This window comes from Elephas maximus, chromosome 7, assembly GCF_024166365.1.
Source record: "Elephas maximus indicus isolate mEleMax1 chromosome 7, mEleMax1 primary haplotype, whole genome shotgun sequence".
Lineage (NCBI taxonomy): Eukaryota > Metazoa > Chordata > Mammalia > Proboscidea > Elephantidae > Elephas > Elephas maximus.
In genome coordinates this window covers 90,544,210-90,559,350 of record NC_064825.1, presented here as the reverse complement: position 1 = coordinate 90,559,350, position 15,141 = coordinate 90,544,210, and the positions used below count along the sequence as shown (strand labels likewise).

At 41.1% G+C, this 15,141-nt stretch overlaps 1 protein-coding gene across 13 annotated transcripts in view; it reads right to left on the bottom strand.

Annotated features, from left to right (window-relative positions):
- Positions 1-7,027: 7,027 nt before the first annotated feature.
- The window catches only part of CD44 (CD44 molecule (Indian blood group)), a 97,776-nt gene continuing 89,662 nt past the window's right edge, over positions 7,028-15,141 (bottom strand). For all 13 annotated transcript variants that reach the window (XM_049889396.1, XM_049889397.1, XM_049889398.1 and 10 more), the window contains one exon: positions 7,028-10,644. In XM_049889396.1, the coding sequence (XP_049745353.1) occupies positions 10,440-10,644 (205 nt within the window). In that variant the 3' untranslated portion in view covers positions 7,028-10,439. The remainder of the gene's footprint in view (positions 10,645-15,141) is intronic.

Here is a 15,141-nt window from a genome sequence, read left to right as displayed (position 1 = left end):
GAAGAGGCATTGTCCTTATTATGACTTTTGTTAGATGATTTTATAACTATTAGGATTTCTATGCAGCCCTGGTGGCTCAGTGGTTAAGAGTTTGGCTGCTAATCAAAAGGTTGGCAGTCCGAATCCACCAGCCACTCCTTGGAAGCTGTATAGGGTAGTTCTACTCTGTCCTAGAGGGTGGCCATGAGTAGGAATCTACTCAACGGCAGCAGATTTATGGTTTTTATTCCTGCTGTCTGCATAGGAGAATCTCAATAAATAATGACTAATTTTATCTTTTTAGAATAATTGTTTAAGTCTTGCTCATCTTTGCATTCCTCTAACTCTATTCTTCTAACCCTCCTGACAGCTTTTTCCTAATGTTTCTTTCTTTGTCTCTTAGTGAGATTTAGAGAATCCTGGGAGAAGGAGAAGATAAAAAGTGAAGCTCTTACTGAACTCCAGTAACCTAGCCTGAAGTTTGGATTGCTCTTAAACCTTTATTGCTGAAAACCTGTCTTTCCACTTCTGCTGGAATAAGTTTGTGTCAGCTGAGGATCTCTGGAGTCAGGCCTGTGGATTTTGAACCCTCTTTCCTTTCTCCCTACATCCAGGAGCCACTTGGCTCTGGAAGGACCTTTGTGTAGTAGGGAGTTGGCAATAACAGGCCTGCCTATTCTACCTTTCTCCAGAGAACAAGAGAGGGAAGCTCTTTTCCTTATTGATGGCTATCTGGAAATCTTGGGACAGGAAGGGGTAGGTTTTTAGGACCCCGGCTCTTGAAAGGGTGTGAGAGGGGCTCAGAAATTCTTGGAATGCCTCTGACTTGCCCTGAACCATGGTACATATTCTATCTAGGCCCCTGCTATGTACTCAAACCAGAAAAGCATTGAAGATGGCAAGAACAAGGGAGGGAAAACTGTGTCTATAAGCTATGTTCTACGCATTTTATAAACACTATCTATTTTTTTAATCTTGTTTAGGCCCTCAGCAGTCTTTCTGGTAGAAATTATTATCCCCATTTTACAGATGAGGAAACTGAGGCACAGAACCATTACATAACTTTTATAAGGTCATACAGGTAGTAGGTGGCCATAGTGGAATTTGAATTCAGAGTCTTAGTTTAAAGACCACTCTTCTGGCTAAACTTTAGTTGCCTTTCTTGAGGTTTTTGCCATTCTTCTTTAGGGAGTAAACAAGGAGGAAGTGGTTTGGATTTGACTTCTGGAAAACAGTAGTCACCACATCATGAGGCAAACAGTCTGGAAGCCTAAGGGGGTGGGATTGTGGAGACAGTATGGGAGCCCTGACGGGCAAAATACTGGTGTTGCAGACACGATTTCAACAGAGGCAAGGAAGGGGACTTGAGGCTGGGGCTGCTGTTTATTGTGAGAGAAGAATGGATCAGCCAGACGTCCTGTTGCCCTGACCCTTTGCCAGTGGCAGCATGCAAAAATCATATTTACACATATGTCTACTTCTTCCTCTTCCAGCAAACACAACATGTATGAGGTTGTTTCTGGTTTCCTAAATTAATTCTGCAGAGCCCTGATGGTGCAGTGTTAAAGCACTTGGCTGCGCACTAAAAGGTGGGTGGAGTTCAAACCCACTAGCTGTTCCATGGAAGAGAGATGTGGCAGTCTGTTCCCATAAAGATTACAGCCTTCAAAGCCCTGTGCGGCAGTTCTATTCTGTTCTATAGTGTTGCTGTGAGTTGGAATTGACTCGATGGCAACGGATTTGTTTTTTTTTTTTTTTTTTTTTAAATTAATTCTATTGCCCATATGGTCTAAATGGTACCTTCACTTAGTCATCCCCAAACTCTTTCAGTGTTTTCTGGAACACCCAAAAGGCCAAAGGGCCCCACCAGACACAGATAGCTCAGGTATGATGATCTGGTTTGCAGCGTTTATAGATAATCCCTTAACCTCAACAAATTTAATTCTTCAAACTTGTGACAATAGGCAATAAAGTACAGAAGGCCAGAGACTTTGGACAGAGCTGAGCTCCGTTCCAGGTTCTACCACTAACTACCTGTATGGTTTAAGGGTCATAATTAATGTCTCTACACCCCCAGGTGCCTCATCTGTTAAAAATTGGATAAGAATACCCTCCTCATAGGGCATAAGGAAGGTTCCTGGCACCAGTAAGTGCTCAGTAGCTGGTAGCTTTTGAGGCCATTATTGAGCTGGGCCCTATGTGGGCATTGGAGAGACAACGCCAGACCTTGCCCCCAAGAGGAAGAAACAGACCCTTCTAGTGGAAGAGACAGACCCCATGGGCAAATGAATAAAACTGCAGAGTAAGCCCTACATCAATGACACATGGACAAGGTCAAGAGGTAGCATCAAGAAGGGGAAAACAAGCCTTATCTGGATGGGGTGTGATGGGACAATTTTCTGGAGATGGTGATCAAAACCACTGGTGAATCCCCAACCTTGGTCGAGCTGCATGCACAGTTTGGATGGCCAAGATTTACCAAAGGATGCCAGCTAATCTGTTTTCTGGACCCTTACTCTTTAGCCTTGCTTTGAAGCAAAGACCCTTAAAACAAAAGGCTTCTCTCATAAGAAGCTTTGGATTCTGAAATATTGTGGTTCATGTCACCCTAAGTTAATAACAATACACACTTAAGCTGGTTAGGAAATGTAAGTTCAGGAAACTGGAAGGGATGGTGAAGGGGGAAGTAAAGTACTTACTCTGTATATGTGAAAGATAGCAGGCAGGAATTAATATTTTTGATTTATATGAGGTGGTATAAACTGTTTATACTAGGTGGTATAAACAGTTAACACACTCAGCAGCTAACCAGGAGTTGGACTTGAACTCAGAGGATGGACTTGGACCTTAGAAGAAAGACCTGACAATCTACTTCTGAAAAATCAGCCATTGTAAACCCTATGGAGCTCTGTTCTACTGTGACACACATAGATTGCCATGAGTTGCTGGTGACATGAATGCAACTGGTTAATATATATCAGGCATTGCCATGTACTTAATAACTCATTAAATCCTCATAGCAACCTCATGAGGATTTTATTGCCCCTCTTTCACAGATAAGAAAACCGACACTCAAAGTAGCTATGTGACCAAGGTTGCACAGTTAAGTAAACGGTAGAGTCAGGACTGAAATCCAGGTTTGTCTGGTTCCAAATCTCATGCTCTTTCTACCATCTCATGCAATCTCCCAAGCATATATTTAAGCTTGGAAATATAAATGACTCTGTTCCTTCCTTTTCAAATAAACATAACATCTATGAAGTTGTTTATGGTTGTCTAAATTAATGCTATTGCCAACACGGCCAAAATGGTACCGCTTAAGCATAACATGAGAGGCACCTCTGAGCGCAAGAATCTTTCAACACGTCTCTTATAAATTTATTGCATTAATCCCTTCAATGATTGGCTTCTGTGTATCCAGATTATTTCCAGTGTTTCTCCCACCAGTGTTCCTCCATCAAGAGGTGGAATTATTTCTCTTCCCTTACACCTGAGCTAGTCTTTAGACTTGCTTTGGCCAATAGAACATGATGGAATGATGGTATGCAACTTCTGGATCTACACCTCAAGAAGCCCCGTGTGCATTTGTTCTCACTTGGAACTCTACCAGGGCTGGACTAGACAGCTGGGGACATGTGAATGATACATAGAAAGAGGTCCCAGTTACCCAGGCCATCTCAGATGAAGCTATCGTATATCAGCTAGTTTCTGGCTGAACTGTCTGCTGACCACAGGCACATGAATGAGTCCATCCATGATCAGCCTAGCCCTGCTCACATCAGCAGAAGTGCCTGGCCAACCTGTGGACTCATGTGAAATAATAAATGTTTGTTGTTTTAAGCTACTAAGTTTCAGGATAATTTTTAATGTATCAGTAGTTAGCTGATATAACTAAAAAGTAATTTTATTTTAAATTAGAAGTCAACAAAGCTAAAACATTTATTTGAATTATTAGTCACTACTTCAATCCGGACCAATTGTTCCCTAGACTTGCCATACAGTTGTCATCTTGGGATTTCCCTTTATCATTATTTTAGGAATTCCCTTTATTTTGTTTCATGACTCTCATGTCTTCCTCTTTCTTGGTAATTCCCTTTTTTTTATTTTATTTGTTGGAGCACATCCTTCAGGAGTTGCCTGAGAACAGGTGAATAGGTTTTGAGACCATGCATATCTGAAATATCTTCAGTCTACCCTTACATTTAACTTGTGGTTTAGCTAAAATTAGAGCTCTAGCTTGGAAACATTTCCCTCTGAATTTTTAAATATTGTTATTGTTTTTAAAATAGACCTTATTTCTTAGAGCAGTTTTAGGTTTACAGAAAGAATTTTCAGAAAGTACAGAGTTTCCATATACTCCCTCTTCACCCTGTTTACTGTTTCTCCTATTCTTAACATCTTACATTTACATAGTACATTTATTACAATTGATGAACAGTATTGATACATTATCATTAACTAAAGTCCATACTTTACATAAGGGTTCACTCCTTGTGTTGTATAGTCCTGTAGGTTTCGACAAATGCATAATGTCATGTGTCCACCATTACAATATCATACAAAACAGTTTTGTGCCCTAAAAGTGCCCTGAGCACCACCTATTCTTCCCCCCTTCTTCCTCCTGAACTCAGGATTTTGAAGGTACTGTTTCATGGTCTTCTATCTTCCAACATGGCTGTTGAGAAGTTCAATTCTGTTCTGATTCTTGATTCAATATATGATACCCATTTTTCCTCTTTAGACGTTTATAGGTTTATATTATGAATTGTTAAGATAAAACGCCTTAGTGTGGGTCTGTTTTAATTCACTGTGCTAAGCATTCTCTTGGTTCTTTTACTCTAGATATCTGTGTTCTTCAGCCCTGGGAAATTTTCTTGATTTGTTTCTTAGATGACTTCTTGCTTTCCATTTTCTCTTTCTGTGACTCCTATTATTTGTATGTTTGGTTTCCTATCTGGTTCTCTACATTTTTTCTCTTTTCCCCTCCATTTTGATTTGTCTTTATTTTCTGGGATATTCCTTCAACTTTATCCTTCAAGCTTTCTATTGAGTTTATTTTTTACTTTATGCTTTCCTCTTTAAATTTTAAAGAGCACCCTTTTTCATGTGTTCTCTGCATGTTCTTTTTTATCCTAGCATTGTATTCTTGCTTCATAAACACAGTTTCCTCTTATCTCACCGATGCTATGAGTGATCACTTTAAAAAAAATTTTCATCTCCCTGAATAGCCTCTCTTCCAAGTTGCTTTTTTCTGATTATTTTAGTCCCTGTCTTTAAAATCAGATAGTTTCATCAAATGTCTGGTGCTCCTTGGCTGCCATTCATGTTTGAGAGTGAGCCACAGAAAGCTAAGAGCTCTGTGTGCACGGTGGGACTTGAGATGTAACCTTCACTGAATCTTGATTTGCCATTTCTTTGGGGAACTACCATGTTAGTATCTGTTATGGTTTGAATCATGTCTCACAAAAAGATATGCTGAAGTTCTAACGTCCAATATGTAAGAGTGTGACTTTGTTTGGAAATAAGGTCTTAGCAGATATGATTAGTTAAGATGAGGTCACACTGAAGTAAGGTAGACTATAATCAAATATGACTGGTGTCCTTATAAAAAAGAAGCAGAGACACAGACTCAGGGTGAAGATGGCCATGTGAAGATGAAGTCGGAGACTAGAGTGATGCAGCTACCAGCCAAGAAACGCCAAGGATTGCCAGGAACCACCAGAAGCAAGGAAAAGGCAAGGGAGGTTCTTCTCCTAGAGCCTTCAGAGGGAACATGGCCCTGCCCACACCTTGATCTCAGACACCTAGGCTCCTGTCCATGAGACAATAGATTTCTGTTGTTTTAAGTCACTCAGTTTGTGGTACTTTGTTAGGGCAACTAACACAGGAAATTAATACAGTACCTTTAGGGTTTTCTCTCATGCTTCTCAGATTCCACAGAAAGACTGAACTTATGTCTGGAGGACATATGCTTGGCTGCCAGCATTCTGGAAGCTAGCCTGGGGAGAAAATCTAGGGGGTTTCAACATTCCTTATGTAAAATTTCACTTTTTCAGTCTTGTATTTATACTGTTAACTGTGTGTATCTTATGGCCAACTACAGGTTCCCTGTTTCACTCTCTCCAGAGAATAAACTTCCAATCCTTTGCCAAGGCTGGGAAAGGATAGTCACCTAGCTATGTAGAGTGTGGGAGGAGGTCTAGGGTTCTAACTGCTTCTTAAACAGACCTTTCAACCCATTCTTCTAATTTTGGCACAGTGGTTAAGCGCTCGGCTTCTAACCAAAGGGTCAGTGGTTTGAACAACCACCCATTCCATGGGAGAAAGACGTGGCAGTCTGCTTTTGTAAAGGTCTACAGGCTTGGAAACCCCATGGGGTAGTTCTACTCCATCTTACAGGGCCATTGTGAGTTGGAATGGACTCAACAGCAGTGTGTGTGTGTGTGTGTGTGTGTGTGTGTGTGTTTAATTCCACTTCCAGAGGTAGCTCATCCTGCCAATTCCTGAGCCTTTGGATGTTCTGCCCCATAAATCTGGTTGCTTCTTAATTGTCCCAACTGCTGGCTTAGGATTCAGCTTTTCCAAATTTGCTTAATCAATTACCAATTAACCATCACGTTCCAGTTTCACAATGTCGTTGTTATGTCACTTCTTCCATTCCCTTCGATCCCATTCATTTATGCCTTTTTGGAATATCTCTTTTACTGTCTTTTTAGAGGGCTTGCATGAAAGAATGGAGGTGAGTATGTTCATTCAAGTAGTTCAGCTACCTAGCTCCTGATTTTAAGAAACTAACACTTTCTGGTATCTCACTTAGTTTGAAAAATGTGGAGCACAAACCGCCTATGAAAAATCAAATTTTCTCCAAAGAAAGACTTTCAAGTGATGTAAACCCATGTAATTTTTCCTGTCAGAAAAAAAAATGAGTGTAAGGCTTCAGTCATTTCAGAAAACTTTGACCTCATGCTTCTAAATTACACAGAAAGTCAGATAATCACAGCTCTGCCCTTCCCAGTCTGCCATCTCCCTTAAATTAGAGACTCATCAATCCATTTCCATTAACCTTTTAATATTTTCCAATAAGTGCGTTCAACCTGGCAGTATACATATTATGCTTTCTTCATTGTTACTAGTCAATCAATAAATATACAAAAATCAGAGGGTGTGGTATAAAAAGGCAAAGTAACAGTGGTCATTGTACATGCATAAACTATAAGCTATTCTTTTAAAAGTCAACACAAGTGATTTGCAAAAAGACCTTCCTATGACACAAAGGTGAATGGACCATGTTATTTCTATTCTTAAGTACATTTTACTCTTCCAGAGAACATGGGGGCTTCTTCTCTTCCAGTCCTCTGTTTCAATATACTGGATGAACCTTGGCTACAGAATCAATTTTTGGTGTTATGGAGCTCAACATAAAAACTTTTTTGTAAGTTTCTGCTGGAGAAACCCATTCTGCCAGGCTGAAAATATGGAACGGACACAAAGGTGTCCTTTGTTCCGCTTGATTTTTCACCCAATGCTTATTTAAGGAACGTCCTCAGGAGTCAGAAATTATTTATAATTGCAGAAAAAATTACATCTTAAGCTCTCAGGTTGCTTTGCAAAACAGTTAAATGCTGAACCCTTACTTTTACAAACAAGGCCCAGGTGGTATAAATGGTTGGATAACTTGTTTGGCTCCTAACCAAAATGTTGTAGGTTTGAGTCTACCTAGAGGTGCCTTGGAAAGCCTGGTGGCGTAGCGGTTAAGAGATATGACTGCTAACCAGGAGGTCTGGCCGTTTGAACCTACCAGGTGTCCCTCGGAAACCCTTTGAGTCAGTTCTACTCTGTCCTATAGGGTCGCTATGAGTTGGAATCAGGTTTGGTTTTTTGGTTAGAGGTGCTTTGGAAAAAGGCCTTTGAAAACCCTATGGAGCATAGTTCTACTTTGACACACATGGGATCACGATGAATCAGAGTTGACGCAACAGCACCTGACTACTGATTAATGCCTAAGCCCAGGTTACCTGGCAAGTCACTGGTAGGAATGACATATAGTCAAGCTGTGCTTCCATAGCTATGCCATTATGTTACATGGGTGAGAATACACTAAATTCCCTGAACTTCATGGAATATTGCTGGGGTATTGCAAAGACTTGGGCAGTTCTCCACTAGAGGGTCAGAAGCTCTCCCCCTCCCTTATTCCTATCCTGTAAACACAAAAGTATATCCAAGTAAAAGATAACAATAACAACAAAAAGAAAGATCACATTCAATTTAAAAATAAAACCGAAAATAATCTCCTATCTTAATCTATTTCTTGGGGGATGCCTGGAAGGGGTGGAAAAGCATCCCTATTTGTGAGACTTATATATCCACGGCCCCAGAGAGAATTTAGGGGACAGGTAGAAAAGCCTCATGCAACCCTCCTGAACCTGGTCCTAGAGCAGCGTGTTGTATCTGGACCTACGAGCCAGAGTGAGCCTATCTGGTCTGCCAAAGACCCAGTAAAGCTCTTGGAAAGCTGGGGAGGGGGAGAGTTTTAACACTAATAGTAGTAACACAATTTAAGAATCAGAGGGACCTGATGTCTGTTTTCTTTTCATTCAGCCTGGGAAACAAAATAAGAAAGAGCTAGACAGATGATTATGAAATTGGTCACTAATGTTCACAGAGGAACAGATAGGAGTTTTTTCAAAGCCAGTGGAGTAGGTTAGAGAGGAGATAGGGGAGAGCAGATGTTGGGAGAAGGCAGAAAGGGAGCAGCTCTTCTTTAGATTGTGTCTTTCAGAATCAACTCTTTGTATAAGCCCTGCCCTAAGTTAGGGGTAGCTTTTTCTTCTTCTTCTCCTTCTCTTCCTTTTTTTCTTTTCTGGTCTGAGAAACAACTATCAGTTAATCGAATCAGTTTAGGCAACAGGTGGCGGCCTAAAGAAGAAGGTTCAGTTTTATCAGAACACTTTCTTTATAGATTCAACCTCCATAATCTCCAGAACCAATGGAGTCTGTTGACTGATGCGTGAAGACTACAAAGGACTTACCAAATGGGAGAAAATATGAGGTCAGAACATAAAGCTTTTATTCTCTTGTTTCGCCATAAAGCTGTCTATCTGGTGATAAGATTCCAATTGTGGGAAGCCCTGTAACGTTCTGAGGGATTCTTCAGGTACTTCATGTATCCTAAGTAGCAACTGCATCAGGGAGAGTGGAGACAACTGGCTTGTAAGTATAAATAAATAAATAGAGCCATACAAATACTTGAACAGGACCTACACTCCCCCCACCTCGCCCACCCATGCCAATCCGCTTGCCACCGACTACACTCTTTCATTTCCATTGGCTTCTACTTTTATTATAAGAGGTCCAAAGGCACTTTTGTTATTATTCTTGGACATGGCTAATAGGCCATCTTCTATGAAATGGGACCCTACAAATGGTAGGTCACGCAAATTTAATTTGATTTTTCAAATCCCTTCTGGGGGAGGCAACAGGTGGCCATTAAAACACAAAAGTGGCTTAAGCTCCTCCTCTCACAATGCTGGTTTTAGGGCGGGACAGAAAGTCTTTGGACAGCCTCAGAAATAAAATAGTGCTGTCTTGCTTCATCTTCTGTGAGATTTGGCTGAGCGAGCCTGAGTGGGGGCCTAGGGTCCCCAAGATGAAGACTTTCAAGAAGGATCATGCTTATATCTCTTTGATTGGCTGTGGGGCCCTAGACCTTGCTGGCTTAGAAACTGAAGGATCACAGCACAAAGAGTTAAGGTGGCAGAAGTACAGATGTTTATTATGAATCAGCTTAAGCCCTTTTATGCCTCTGACAAACTAATTAAAAAAAAAAACATACTGATCAAAGGACCTCCAGGGTTTAATATTTCAAAAACACAGATAAATAGCTTACTGCAGATAAATAGCTTCACCCTTTGGGTGTCTCCCAGAAGCATCTGAAAATTTTCCAGGGGGTCTATAGAAAGGGATGTGAAACCAGTATATCCCAATCTCCCAACCCAGTGGAAAGCAATGCCCAAGGATTGGACTAGTGGAAGGGCAATAGGGTCCCATTCAAATTTCTTCCCAGAGACTAATCCCTCTTAGACCTGGGGAATGTTCTTAGCAGGTAGCTGCTACCCGGAAGGTGGAGTGGGGGGGAAGGTTGGGGATCAGGAAGATGTATTTGTGGCTTTTGTTAGAAGCCATCCATTGAGGTGAGAGGCCTCTGGGTGGGAACTGGAACCATCAAATTCATACCAATTTTTAAATGGACCCTCATTTCAGAAAGCAATGCTGATTTTATAAATTGGACTTGTCTTTAAAAAAAACCCACAAAAACCAAAAAGGAGTAGAAAATTTTATGCTAAAAAAAAATCCCAAATAGAACAATCAGTAGCACACTGCATCTGTTAAGTGTCAGTCCCAGCTCCTTGTAATAGTGATATCTCTGATGGTTGTTTCTTTCCAAGATAGTGGGGTAGGTGTTACATTCCAATCTTCATGTCCACATTCTGTAGGTTCCGTGTCTCATCGGCTGTCATGAACTGGTCTGGGGTCTCTGATGGCTCCTTGTTCACCAAATGCACCATTTCCTGAGACTTGCTGGCTTCTCCGTTGAGTCCACTTGGCTTTCTGTCCTCCACAGCGCCGTTGCCATTGTTGATCACCAACTTTTTCTTCTGCCCACACCTAATAATAATAACAAAAATAATAAATCATATGAGAAAAGGGTGCAAAGACACAGTTATCATCATTGTCATCATCATTATCACCAATCACCATCATCTTCACTAAGGTTTATGATGGTCTTATTATCTGATCAGTGCTTTCTCTACTTCATCTTACTGATGTTTAAAAACCAGTGTTTCTCAAAGTAAGGCCCATGGACCAGCCACAAAAGCACCACCTGGAAACTTGTTAGACATGCAGATTCTCAGCCACACCCCAGATCTACTGAAGCAGAAAACTCTAGGGGTAGGGACCAGGATCTGCGTGTAACAAGCTCTCAGGAGGATTCTAAAGCACACTTAAGTTAGAGACTCGGTGATCACAACAACATTGGGAAGCCAGTGCTATTACTATTCACCTATTATAGGTGAGGAAACCCTGGTGGCATAGTGGTTAAGTGCTATAGCTGCTAACCATAAGGTTGGCAGTTCAAATCCACCAGGCGCTCCTTGGAAATTCTATGAGGCAGTTCTACTCTGTCCTACAGGATCGCTAGGAGCTGGAATCAACTTCATGGCAATGGGTATTACAGGTTAAAGGAGCCCAGGTGGCACAGTGCTTAAAGTGATTGTCTGCTAACTGAAAGCTCTGCGGTTTGAAACTACCAGGGGCTCTGTGGGAGAAAGACGTGGCAGTCTGCTTCCACAGGGATTTACAGCCTTGGAAACCCTATGGGGTTGCTATGAGTCAGAATCAACTCCACAGCAGTGGGTGGGATTATAGGTGAGGAAACCCCAGTGCTCAGAAAATTCAGTGACTTGCCCCAGGTCACTTAGTAAGAAATAAAAGAGTTGGGAATCAAGTCCTGGTCTGTCCGACTCCCAAGATCTAATTCTCCTTCCACCATACTAGGTAACAGAAATTTCCCTGCTTGTAAGAGCCTTAGCAGTTTCCACAGGTTTATTATATAAACCATCAACCCAATGACTATAAATCATTCTGATTTGTGCATTCAAGGAAGTCACAGTACTTCCTCTCCCAGTCAACACTTTGTTGGCCTGGTCAGGGTTATTACTCCACATAAAAAAAAAAAAAAAGGAGGAGAATAAACATCATTTTTCTACACGTATAAGGCCATATTGATTTTCCCCTAACATTGATTAACTTCCATGTCACCCCAAATAGGAGGTTTGAGTACATAAGACAGATTGCTCACTGTTACTTTAAGGCTTCTCAGTAACATTACTTAAGATTCAAATGCGGAAGAAAGTCTTCTCTGGAAGAGCACGACCTTGATCTTACTCCTGGGCACCATCTTGGCATTGCCTCATTCCACCCAGCCTGATGCAATGCTTCCTCTTTCCTGTAACATGATCACTGCTACACATACAGGGGTCAGACTGCTTTACGGAAGCAAAGTTGCAGAACCTTACAATTACAAAGCGGTGGGAGAGTGGAGAAATGAACAAGCATTTATTGGACATCTCCTGCATACCAGACACTTTACGTGTATTTTCACGCAATCCTTCCAATAATCCCAGAAAGCAGCGACTATCCCCATTGTACAGCAGTGGAAACTTGCTTGAGGTCACACAGCTAGTAAGAGTGACAGACTCAATATTCAGATTTAGGCTTTTATGACCAAGGCCTGGGTTCTGCTCAGCTCTATCAAAGCTGCCAACCATCTGGAGATTTAGAAACAGTATGAAGTCGGAATTGCTCACTTAGCTGCTGGATATTTGGAGCTGTTGAGACAAAGCCTGTATTATTCATGACCATGGGCCATTTCCTCTAGAACTGCCAAGGCCATAAACTTAATCTCTTGTTTGGGGAAATCGAAATTATACCTCCTTAACAGAAGGCATAAACTTTCTCCTCTGGCATGATGCTTGGTGAAGGGTGGAGAAGGATTCTTAAACCATGGAGCAGATTCAGGGGGGCTGGGAGTATGGATGGAGTCCACGTAGACAGTAGAACACACCAGGAAAACAGAGGCTTGAAAGGGCTGGTTGGAGTCCTGATTGCACACTTTACCTGCTGTGTGACCAGTGAAAACTCACTTAACCTCTCTGAGCCTTGGTTTTCTTATGTGTAACATTGGGTATTTAAGAGTATCAATCTCACAGGATTATGGAAAGTCCTTGAAACAGAGCCTGGCATTCAATAAATGAGTCTATTATTGTTATTATTTGGTTATTCTTATAAATGGTGTGGGGTGAGGAAACTAAGGCCTTGGACAGGCATCTAGGACAGTATCTGGAACATACTAAATGTTCAAGATGTGCTAGCTGTACTTGTTAATGCAAGAGCCATAGAAGATGGGTTTTCTTGTTTCTTCCAACTGCCCCACCTACCTTGCTATAATTATTATGAAGATGATTTAAAAGGCCAAAGGTGGAATGATGCTTGTATTATTACAAATTCTCAGGTGGTATCCTGTGTTCTTTGGAGAAAAGGTGTCTTACTAAAGTTAATCCTCATTTGCCTACCTAATAGGTGGTTGAGAGGTTAAATGAGATTTTGTGGGTAAGTGATTTATAATCATTAAAAAAAAATGTGCATGGGGAGGGGTGGGTAATTAACGTTATTAATCTAAATGAAGCTAGTTTTGCAAATGGGTAACGTTCAGCTTGTATTAAAGAGGAATATTGTACTTGGGCTTAGTCTTCTCCCCACTTCTCTTTGGATTTATTATCTGTGTTTTTTTTTTTTTTTTTTTCCAGGAGGGAAGGGTTATTTTCATAAATTACCCAGTGCCATGATTAGTGAGTGCTCCAGGCATTTAATAAGCACTTTTGAAAAACAAGTTGTAATTTTTTCATTCTTCTTAGTTATAGGAATTAAGAAAAGAATATCAGAACTAAAGGGATTTAGGAGATCATCCAGCTCAACCTCCTCATTATATAAACAGACACTGAGTGCCAAGGGGCCAATAGTCTGGTCTGAAGCCACACACCTACTCATGGCAGCGCCTCAACTACAACGGACTTTCTGACTGTTAGCATCACAGGTCTGGCCGAGCCACGTCCTGCCTTAATCTCTTTCCCCAGAAATCCCAGGCACACAGTGACCCACAATGTGGAAGAAGGCAGACTGGAGCCTCACTAGTACAAGGTGGGCAGTCTGGGTGGAGTTTAGGAACCGGGCAACATACATTTAGGACATGGAGGATTTATCTTGAAAGACTTAGCAGAGGAAGGAAACAACTGACCTTGTATCTCTTCTACCCGACAGTTCTTAGAGATATTTGGAGATTTATTTTACTTTGTTTTTAGAGCTGCGTCATCTAATAGGGCAACCACTAGCCACATTTGACGATTTAAATTTAAACTAAATAAAATTAAAATTTCAGTTCTCAGTCAAACTAACCACAAGTGCTTGATACTCACACGTGGCTAGTGGTTATCATATTGGACAGTGCAGGTATAGAACATTTATTTCTATTACTGCAGAAATTCTATTAGACAGTGATGTTCTAGAGGGCAGAACTAGTTTGGGTGAGCATAGAGTAAAGCAAATTAGACTATAGCTTAATAGAAGGAAGAAATTTCTAAATCATGGAGCTTGACAGATGGGGTTTGCCAAGCAATGGGTGACTGCCCCCTGGGGTTTCCAGAAAAGACATTTATTACCCTGAGGGTGAAGCTGGTGAAGTCCTTTTCTGCACAATCAGCGTGGAAACATCCTACCATTTCTGTTGTATGAAGCCTTCTCTGGTAAGGGCTTCATATTTTTTTATACTCCTCACATAATTCAGATAAATTATTTAAGGGAAAGGTGCCTAACTTTTCCTCTTGGAGCTCACTCAATATCTACCAACCCAACTGACTTCTGAAAGAGTTGCCTTTCTTAAGGAGAATGAATCAAGCATGGCTTCCATTGAAAAGCTGTGATTCAAGGACTGGTTACATAAAGCGGAACAGCAAGGCAAGATAATGTGAGTTATGGCAGAGGTGGAAAACGCAAAAGAAACAATAAAAGCCAGTTGTTCTTGAGTCATCTCTGAGTCATGGTGATGCCATGTGTGTCACAATAGAACTGTCCTCCATAGGGTTTTCAATGGCTGGTTTTTTGGAATTAGATTGCCAAGTCTCTCTTCTGAGGTCCCTCTGAGTGGACTTGAACCTCCAACCTTTTGGTTAGCTGTCAAGCACTTTAATCATTTGCACCATCCAGGGAAATAATACCAGAAAACCAAATGCAGTGCCATTGAGTCAATTCTGACTCATGGTGACCCATGTGTTACAGAGTAGAGCTGCTCCATAGGGTTTTCTTGGCTTTAATCTTTACAGAAGCAGATTGCCCGCCCTTTCGTTCATGGAGTTGCTGGGTGGGTTCGAACAGCCAACCTTTAGATTAGTAGTTGAGCACAAACCATTTGCACCACCATTTGCAGACCCCCCTAAATCAGGATCCTTAAAATGACATGACTTGCAGATTACCATGAAAGCCTTTGGTCAACCTTGTGTGTCAACTTCAGCGACTAACGTTTTTCTACTTTCATCTTTTAATCATAAT